This window comes from Hippocampus guttulatus, chromosome 2, assembly GCF_054856545.1.
Source record: "Hippocampus guttulatus isolate MCC_2025c chromosome 2, RoL_Hgut_1.0, whole genome shotgun sequence".
NCBI classification, from domain to species: Eukaryota; Metazoa; Chordata; class Actinopteri; order Syngnathiformes; family Syngnathidae; genus Hippocampus; species Hippocampus guttulatus.
The window spans coordinates 26,947,722-26,957,175 of NC_141262.1; the positions used below are offsets into that span (position 1 = coordinate 26,947,722).

General features: G+C 49.6%; 2 protein-coding genes across 3 annotated transcripts; one reads left to right on the forward strand and one right to left on the reverse strand.

Annotated features, from left to right (window-relative positions):
- The first annotated feature begins 28 nt into the window (after positions 1-28).
- Positions 29-1,773, forward strand: cskmt (citrate synthase lysine methyltransferase). 2 transcript variants are annotated; one of them, XM_086105114.1, is made up of 2 exons: positions 29-151; positions 1,034-1,773. In XM_086105114.1, exons 1-2 carry the CDS (start codon positions 73-75, stop codon positions 1,702-1,704), a joined length of 750 nt encoding a protein of 249 aa, XP_085961240.1. In that variant the 5' UTR covers positions 29-72; the 3' UTR covers positions 1,705-1,773. The 2 variants fall into 2 exon arrangements, with proteins under 2 accessions (XP_085961240.1, XP_085961241.1); XM_086105115.1 differs by having other exon boundaries at positions 57-171.
- Positions 1,774-1,816: 43 nt separating this feature from the next.
- On the reverse strand, positions 1,817-9,387 carry alpk1 (alpha-kinase 1). The gene is made up of 20 exons (XM_086105116.1): positions 9,243-9,387; positions 9,022-9,134; positions 8,800-8,954; positions 8,263-8,461; positions 8,132-8,191; positions 7,975-8,061; positions 7,826-7,902; positions 7,660-7,755; positions 7,472-7,576; positions 5,878-7,324; positions 5,651-5,798; positions 5,421-5,583; positions 5,163-5,349; positions 4,951-5,096; positions 3,017-3,140; positions 2,895-2,929; positions 2,685-2,819; positions 2,416-2,599; positions 2,239-2,326; positions 1,817-2,137 (listed from the first exon to the last, which is right to left on the reverse strand). The coding sequence occupies exons 2-20, from the start codon at positions 9,131-9,133 to the stop codon at positions 2,020-2,022; spliced, it is 3,666 nt and encodes a 1,221-aa protein (XP_085961242.1). The 5' UTR covers position 9,134; positions 9,243-9,387; the 3' UTR covers positions 1,817-2,019.
- Between the last annotated feature and the right edge of the window lie 67 nt (positions 9,388-9,454).

Here is a 9,454-nt window from a genome sequence, read left to right on the forward strand (position 1 = left end):
CCATGTTTTTAATTAAAGATCCGAGTCAGCCCTCCTGCCCCCATATCTCTGGAGCTCGGACAACAAGTCGCTATGACTCCGCTGGCGAAGTCATTTTTGACAAGGCCGAGGATATTTTCAGCATGTTTACGACTTTACTCTTCCCTTAGCTGTACGTTTCACGACGTAACGGTATTAATTTTGTTCTTTTGTTGGGGCGTCCTGCCCTTTTTGGTGCTCTCGCGGCACCTCGTGCAATGCTATTTTAGCTCATGTGCTAATAGCACTTTGTTGACGGAAGTGCAACACATTTTTAAAAACCTGCTTAACAGTAATTCATATTATGTGTATTAAATGTAATACCTGAAAGACCCCCAGGATAACGTATTTCCAGGTCCCTTTCCCCCGCGAATAACCGGGTCAACTGTAATTATATCGTTAAAATGAACGTTTTGGTTCCCTATTTATCCCAATATAGCATTTTTATTTTAAAAATGCACTACATTAGTGTCAATGTTTATTATACTTCTTTTAGTGTGTTCATAAAATACATATTTTGTATAAAGCGCACTATATAATCACAATGAAACACAAATATCCAGTGGCAGCAACAAACATTGTAATGAAGTTGTAAGGGTGTTCATGATTGGCGGATGTGTCTTTGGATGACCATGAGTTGAATGTGTGTCATATTTAATACATTTGTTTGATTTATCTTGCACTTTGTTTTTATATATTTTAAAAAAAGCCCACCTTTAGGTTGTGTTTAAAATATCTCTTCCAAGTCAATTCCTTACACACCTTGCATTGCTTGTAAAACTTAAGATTTGCTTTGTTTTGAATGACATGCCCATACCAACACATTTCATTGTGTCTTTAAGGATTCACAGAAATGGGATAGAACCAATGTTACTTTTGTACACCTGCTGTAAATGGTTAGAGTACATAAAGGTACAAACAATCAGCAACTGGCCGATTTAATCGGCCGGCCAGGCCCTATTTATTATGGTGTAAATCTAATCTAACCTGCCTGTCTTTCTGTGTGTCCATCTAGCTGAAATGATTGAAAACATGGACAAAAAAGCTACCTGGGACCGCTTCTATGCTGAAAGCAGCCGCAAGACGTTCAAGAATTTTGAGTGGTTCTTTGGCTTTGAAACAGTGCAAAACTTTATCATGCCTGTATTACAGACCGTGGCCAGTCCCGATGCCAGGCTGCAAGTCCTGGATTTGGGCTGCGGCACTTCCGCTTTGGGTCCATCTGTTTACCAGCGCTGTCCCGTGCCAGTTCGGGTCACGTGTGGGGACATTTCTCCCGTGGCCGTACGGCTCATGCAGGAGCACGTGCGAGCTGAAGCAGTCCGACCTGGCAACCATTCTTCCCAGCTGGACTTTGTGGAGCTGGACTGTACGCAGCTGCACAAACACTTTGGTCCCACCAGTGTGGATCTCATTGTGGACAAAGGCACCACGGACGCCTTGTTGAAATCCGAGGAAGGGAAAAGGAGCGCCGGCCTGGTGCTGAAGCAATGTTTGAAAGTGCTGCGCCATTCGGGGTCTCTGCTCCAGTTTTCCGACGAGGATCCAGATGCCAGGCTGGTATGGCTGGAGACGAAAGCCCGGTCTTCACGTGTCGCAGTGCAGGAAGTGGGGGAATGGAGAGGAGTATGTTACTACTGCTATCAGGTGACCCCCCCGCCGTCACAACCGTGCAACACTGACTGATAGGTGACTGATCTTGGTTTTGCGGTGCAAAATAAATAAATAAATAAAAATATCAGTTTAGCTATAAAATGTTTCCGGGCACGTTCTTGATGGAAATTCATTGATGCAATCGTTGTTTTGAAGCTCTTTTATTGAGTTAGCACAGTTCAAAAGCAAACAAATTAACGCAAATTTGATTAAAAAAAAAAGACCACTTTGGGTCACTTCAAAAAGCTGCAAAGACGCTGTATTCAAGACAAGAGGACGACCAAATTAGCATCACGGTGTAACACAGGATGATTATAGATGAGGCGAATCATTCCCTCGCACATGCGCTCATTTCATGTGAAACAAGCTGAAGAAGTCAACGGGCTCCTCGTCCAGCGCGTCTTGGCAGAATTCCGGTGGGTTGAGCTGGTTGGGGTCGGAAATGCCAATGACGTTGTTGAAGAAGCTGTTGGGGGGCGGTGGGGGGGGGGGGGGGGGGGGATCCAGATAAGCCACATTAGCAACGCTATCGTCAAAACATATCAAATGACCTCATCGATGACTTGCCTTGTCACCATCCATCCGAATGACGACGTTCTGTAGGACGTGGAGACAGGAATGCATCCAAATTCGGTCACTGTGACAAAGTAAGGCGCTGCAGGATAAAGATGAGAGAGAGAGTGACCACACGGGAGACTTCTGAAGATTATTTCCAAGCGCTGTCATCCGCAGTTGCTCCCTCACCATTGTCAGGAAGCTTGCCTGCCCACGTGTTGACGAGCAGACCCTGACCCGGACCCGACGAGCTGCCCACGACGGCCTGGCCCAGAAGAGTCGAGTTTCTCGGGACTTCAATCGGGTGGAAGTCGACCCGCAGGGCTCTTTTCTTGCACGTGTGGTCTCGATGGTTAATCTCGTACATGACGGCCTGGTGGACAGAGGACGGTCCCGAGTGTGGTTTTCCGTTTTCAAATCTTTTACCGTCTCGGGTGCAGTGACATCACATGGCTGACCTCTCTGTAGAGAAGAAGAGCGTCGTAGGTGAAAGACTTATTCTGGTAAAATCCCATTTCCTGGAGCCTGATCCTGTGTCCCAGTGCGTCATACAGGTAGCGGGCGAAAGCCCAAAGCTGTTCGTTCTGCGTGGCCTACACAAAAAGATTAGATCTCAGTGAGCTCATTGAAATCCTTGACAACACCTTGAGATGAAAAAAAAAATGTACCAAAGTGAGTTGGCCGCTCAGAAGAGGAGGACTCGCTGTCGGGAAGAAGCAAAGCAAAGTTGAACACAGTAAATAAGAGATATAATGCAAGCAGTGGGGAAAAAAAATCTCAGCATATTTACCGCACGGATGAGGCTTCTGGGCCACGCATGTCGCCAGGAAGCACGCGAGCACGACTAAAAGTTTCATGTTTGCACGCCGTCGCTGCTCACGGGGAACAATAAGCGAGTGAGGCGGAGTCACTTCCTTATAAGCGCGCACAAACTGGGATAAGGTTCGTCCTCTTCGTGCCGTTTAATTGCCACCTGCCTTGTAAAAACGGATTCCGCCGAGTCACTTATATTTCAACTATTCAGAGTGTGAGTTGCTTCGTGGGTCATGGGAAGCCAAGAAGGTCATGGATGTTGTTCAAGTGGGAACGTGAAGTCACATCGGTGACGACCCGTGAACAAAACTATTTACATTTGTGGAAGTATCACAGCTTGCTAGCTGTGATACTTCCACCATTCTCCTCCTTTTTTTATGGCGGAACCGATACCAGCCCACACTTGCTGTTAGCTTCCGTGTTTTGATTGCTAGCTGGTGGGTCTGGTGGCTGTTCCTTTCGTTGCCGAAGAAGCATTTTCTACGTACTACGAGTAAAAGACACAACAATTCTCGCGCAGAGTTCAGTATCAGCTCCGGCATATCACAACACACGCAGGCTAGACACATTTGAGCCACTCAAATTACATTCACGGAAGGACACGCTGTGCTAAATAGATTGCCCGCACCTGATTTATTCTCAACACAACGGACCTGAGGTCAAAGCATACATTGGGTAGAGTTTAAGGAGAGGTTGAATTTATTATTCTTTTTTTTTTTTACACCACCACCTGTGATGTTTTTTCTGGATGAGCATACAGTCAGACTACATTTTATTAGTTGGAAATCACATGACGAGGAGTAAGTGTGACACAATGACAACAAGGTCAATCAGCGCTGATAAAGAAATCACATGACGACTAGTGATTGTGTGCGTGCGTGCGTGTGTGGGTGTGTTATGCAGTACACTGAACATGTATTCAGGTCACATTCAGGCGACTTTTGCTTCTAGTTTGTGTGGGCCGGGAGATTCCTGGGAGCTCAAACCAGTCAGACCACAACTCAAAAGTATTTGTGAGGCTAACACACAGTGGTAATCACTAGTTCCATGTTGAAAAACAATACCAAGTAAACATGGATGATCCCATAAACACAATGGCAGGATATTTTGCCTTGCCTGACAACCTCAGATGTGGTGGCCCGGTGAGTGAGTGGTTAGCACGTTGACCTCACAGTGCAGAGGTCGTGGGTTTGACCTTCCTGTGTGGATTTTACATGTTCTCCCCGTGCCTGTGTGGGTTTTCTCCGGGTACTCCACTTACCTCCCACATTCCAAAAACATGCATGGCAGGCTCATGGAACACTTTAAACAACAGGTGTCAAACTCGAGGTATGGGGGCTAGATTTGGCCCGCCACATCATTTTATGTGGCCCGCAAAAAAATCAAGCTTGTGAACTTCCATGATCTTGACCAAAATTTTAAATTCTGATATGTAATAAATAAGAGACATATTGTCAGCATTTTCTTGTTACCAATTACCCATGACCCACGAAGCTTACTGTAATTATCATTACAGTTACGAAAAGAATAGTTGAATAAACCTTTATTATTGACTTTTTTAAAATATGCTTTCAGTCATAATGGCCCTCCAAGGGAAACGGTAACTAAAACGTGGCCCCCGACAAAAATGAGCTCTGCTCTGAATTGTCCCAATGGCAACCGGTTCAGGGTGTCCCCCTGCCTACTGCCCGAAAACAGCTGGGATAGGCTCCAGCACCCCCCGCGACACTTGTGAGGATAAGCGGATCAGAAAATGGACGGATGGATGGAACCTCACATGTGAATAATCTTTCATCACCATTTTTATTGATTTGAGCGTCAGTGTTAGAAACAACATCAAGGAAGGCTTGAATTACTGCTGCCTCACTGTGACTGTTTGGGCACCGGCGGCAGGTCGAGGAGCCGGCAAACGCTGTTGCACTCCGGTCCGTGTTGCTCCCGTAGGAAGGAAGCGATGCCCCCGTGGGCGAGGTTGGAAGGGCCGCGGGGGGTTCTGGTGGAGTGTATCTGGGGGTCGGTGAGGTACGTCAGCCCTTTGCCGTTGGCCGTCACCCACCCTGGGAGAACAGAAAAGTATTTGTTGTTTTATAACTTCAAAAGTCCAGTTTTCGCCCCCCACAGACCTTGCAAGTCCACAACCACGTCCTGGCCGTTGGAGTGCAGGTAGGTAAAATGTCCGAAGGCCAGGCCGTATTCCGTCGCAGGGAGAGCGTCGTTCTTCTTTTTGATGTTGTTGGTGAGTTTGACAAATCGGCCTAGCATGTAGGGCTCCACGGTGATGCAGCCCGCGATGACATCTCCATCCAGAATCTGCTCACGGGCACAGACGAAAAGGCGCGCTATTTTGCATGACGTGCTTTGCGGGCGTGGTTTGGGCTTACCAACAGCGCCTCTGAGGGTAGGAAGAACATCTGGGCCATGACCTCCTTGTCGTAGAGGCTCTTGTTGAATTCCGTCACGTAATACTGGGCCGTCATTTGCCTCTCCACGTCTCTCAGGTGAAACTGGATCTGCGTCGGCTTCCGGTAGTCCTTCCCGACGTAACTGCGGATTGGCACAAAGTCGGATGTCATTGCCGAGACGACCCGTGTATTTGATTTTCTCTGCACACCTGCTCAGCCGTTCTTCCTGGTGTAAGAACTGGACCCAGATGGCGGTTCTGTGAGTGCCGTGCAAGCCCATTGACTCGCCAATATAGGTGCAGGTCTCCCTCGCGGTCCATAGTCCCAAGGCTTTGGAGAACTTTAAATGTAGAGCATCTGGCAGAGGCGATAATCGTTGCGATCGGCGGGATGGGCGTGGACAGAGCAACGTATGAAGTTTGGACTTGAAACTTACTGTGGGCCGTGCCGTACTGCTCAAGTTTGAACTTCTTGTCGCCGCTCAGTCTCTTCAGCAGACATTCGTGGCAAACCCCAGCCAGGAGGCTGCGGTAGTCCTCCAGGGACAAGTCGTACTGCCTCAGCGGATCAACCTCCGGGGTGTTTCTCTTGAGACAGCCGTTGCACCGGGGGTTCAACGTTTGAGCATCGAGGATCGATTCGTCTGGTGTCCCATGAGAATCTTCCGTGGAGGGTTCCGTGGTGTTGCAACTGCCGGCATCTACTTTAGGGGTCTCCAGAGGTTTGGGCAGGCCTAAAAATTCCCACCCGTAAGCGGGGTCATATTCTGAATCACTAATTTCGCAATCTTGCGTTCTCATGAGAAAGAAGCTCCCGCTCGACTCGGATGATTTGCTGCTCTGGCGGCTTCCGGCGAACCGGGATGATCTCGGGCCCGCTGAAATGTTTTCCCATGACGATTTGGAGCCAAAACTGTTGCTGAGAGAGCTTGAGCTGAGTATCAGCTGGGATAAGGACCGCGGTAGTCCGTCCGCTGATGGGCCCGTCGGCCCGGGGTCATCATCGGGGGCATCGGAGTCCGCCGTTGGTATATCTGCTTCGAGTATTTCAAACCTGTCAGAGCTGCGATTGGAACAGGAGGAAAAGCGGGTCGCGGGTCTTTGCGGCGAGGGGATCGCAGGGGCGCCAACAGCCCATCTCCCTGACCCGCAACCCGTCGAGGAGAGCTTCTTCCGGGAAGAGCCGAGGCTGTTTGCACTTGCGGCACTCCAGCGGCGATCAGGCGGTCGAGAGACATTGGAGGACGCCTCTCTTGAAGGCTTCCAGGCCTCCGCGATGCACTCAGTGTCGGGAACATCCACGGTGGTCCCGAATGCTGTGACGCACAACATCCTTGCTCCATCGACCTCCTCCTTCCCAGCCTTACACTTGGCATCCGTGGTCTTACACAGCGACGCGTGATACTTCAGAAATCTCTGCAGCACTCTGGAGAAGCCGTCCAAAGTTAAGCCGACCATGGTGTCATTCACGTCTCTGAAGCTATCGGGGATAAAAGAGCGGCTGTCGGAATTGACGAACGGCTCCACGCGCAACTCCAGCTTGACTCGGGTCATCAGCCGCATGATTTCGGCACAAAAGCCGCCCCTGTCCTTGGTGTCCGCGTGGGAGTAATCGTAAAAACGCGCCAAAGCTTCTTGGCAAGCCCGCGTCGCCCCCGTCACGAGCTCGGAGGCTGCGGCGAGCCATTTGTGAGTGACGACGAGCGAATACGCCGCCTTGATGAAGGTGTGCAGCTCCTGCTTGCTGGTGACATCGTCGCCCTCGGCTTTGCTGAGGAGGCCCACTTCGAAGGCCTCCTTGGCCTCTCGGAGGAAGAACGTTCTCTTTGCTGGGGGGCACGCCACAGAAAAACTGTACGACAACAAGCAGGTCCCAAGGGCGGTCTACAACGGGGAGGAGAAATAAGCCTCACCGGCTATTAACTCATTCACTCCCAAAGACGTTTTTAAACGTCTTTTCAGACTTGGTCTAGAATTGACTGGTACTGAATGAGTTAAGCACACTTGCACCGTCGTGTCAATAAAACCTACCGCATTGGTCAGCACATAGAGCGACGTGTACTGGCTGTATACCACCGCCATTTTGGCCGCCTTAGCTGCCGACAAAAGGCGATGGGTTGCGTCGCCAAGCAAAGTCTGCGTACGCAGACAAATACTGCAAGTACAACTGGTCCAATTCCTTTAAAAATAAAGTAAAATCAGCCAGGATTTACACTTACTAAATCAATGTCTTGGGTGGTCTTAAAAGCATGGAAGTCCTCATCATTCATGGACAGCAGGATGTTAGCGAGGATGCCAAGAGAGGTCCCGATACCCTGTGAGGTCAACGCAAGTGCGGGGGTCAATTATGGCGCGCAAAGCGGATTCTAAAAGGGCCAGGGTCACCTTTTTATCAGGCTGAGGCAGCGTGTAGTACCCGACCAGAGAAGCCCAGATGAGCTGCGCGGCCTCCGGCCACAGGCCTGCGAGCGCATTTACATCGCAGAGGTGTCAAAATGCGGCGACTGACACACAGCGGGAGAAAAGAATCAGACCTAGTTTTTGCAAAACCATTCCACGCACTTGCAGGCTGACAGCCTGCACAAGAGCGCGGTCACTTTGCGAATGGTACACCCAACATCCTGCCAAAAGATGGAGAAAAAAAAAAGTTTATACAGGGGCTGCGTTATAAGACATTCAATGCGCGTTCACCCGTGGTCCCGCTGTTGATGATAAGATGGCTCAATATGTGCTCGGCCTTCTGCAGTTTGCCTAAAGGAGAGACGATGATTCCAGTTATTCAGCATTTTTCAACTGCACGAGTACAGCCAAGGCTCATTCACCTAAATTGAGGTACACCCGGGCCTGTCGTATGATCAGCTGAGGGGCCACCGGGGCGTGTGGGTAGCGTTTGTGAAGCAGCTTGCAGATCTTCAACAATTGCCCCGACTCGTCTGTCCAGTAGAGAAAGCGGTCCACCAAAAAGATCACTGCGAGAGCCGCCTGCGCTTCCTGGGCCGTGATCGCGGCCTCCAGGACGTTCTGGTGACATAGCAAATGTGGGCAAAGTCAAGGGCTCGTCTCACTGGCGTGGAGACGAGTTGGCGATCTGAGAACGACTGGTTGCGACATCTCCGAGACCTACTGGAGACCAAATAGCTCCATGACTTCACAGCAACATCTACTTATCAACACTTTACCCGCGAGACCACGTGACCGATAATTATGACACCTTCACTCGGGTTGAAATTAGTTTCATGAGATGTCACAATAGTAAGCATGCAACATTTTGAGTCACCGCGACCGATCAGATCATTGGCTGCAATTGCAGCAACGTCTCGGGCAGTGAGAGAGACGGAGTCACAATGTGCGCCCATCACCAGGAGCTGAGGTAGATGCTGTCCGACGAGCTCGCTCAAGTTGCTCTTGTCATCGGAGCTGATGGCCTGCTTGTACTGCCACTTCTCAGGCACAAAGGGCCACCTCATTTCCAGGGCCTCCCGCAAAAGCAAAGTCAGCTCCACACACAGGGAATCTGCAACACGAACACAAGCATGGAATCAGTCGCGGCTGTGATGGAACAGCGCCCTCGTGTGTCAGACCTCTGACGCTGGAGTAGTTGTGCCTCACGGCCTCAGTGAGTTGAGTGGAGGCTTTTGCCTCTGCCGCCCTGAGGCATTTCTCCAGCAAACTTCCCACTTCCTGGTTGGCCATTCTGGAAAAATCAATCAACACAGAGCCATTATATTGTTGTTTTACAGCTCGCATATTCAAAGTCATTTTGGGTCGCGTTGCCGAGTCCAATAGGTTAGCGACTACCTACCTTGGTAGGTTTCAAGTCTTCTTTCACTTTCTCGTTCAGGGCGTACTCTGGCATGATACGTTCAAGGAAATCGGAAAAATTATCACTGGACAAAAGGAGCGTTTGGAAAACATCTCAACCTGCATTTCGATTTAAAGCTGCTTCGTCGTGGAGATATAAACGCCCATTTGGTATTGTTATTCATGTATAATCAGTTGATGAGCTTGACAGCG

Bases quoted from the DNA above. Each gene is read 5' to 3' on its own strand.
- cskmt (XM_086105114.1), top strand. From the start codon at position 73: ATGACTCCGCTGGCGAAGTCATTTTTGACAAGGCCGAGGATATTTTCA. The intron at 152-1,033 runs GTACGTTTCACG...GTGTCCATCTAG, and splicing joins ACTTTACTCTTCCCTTAGCT to CTGAAATGATTGAAAACATG.
- alpk1 (XM_086105116.1), bottom strand. From the start codon at position 9,133: ATGGCCAACCAGGAAGTGGGAAGTTTGCTGGAGAAATGCCTCAGGGCG. The intron at 8,192-8,262 runs GTGAATGAGCCT...TCTCTCCTTTAG, and splicing joins CCGGGTGTACCTCAATTTAG to GCAAACTGCAGAAGGCCGAG. The intron at 2,930-3,016 runs GTAAATATGCTG...TCTTCCCGACAG, and splicing joins CCAGAAGCCTCATCCGTGCG to CGAGTCCTCCTCTTCTGAGC.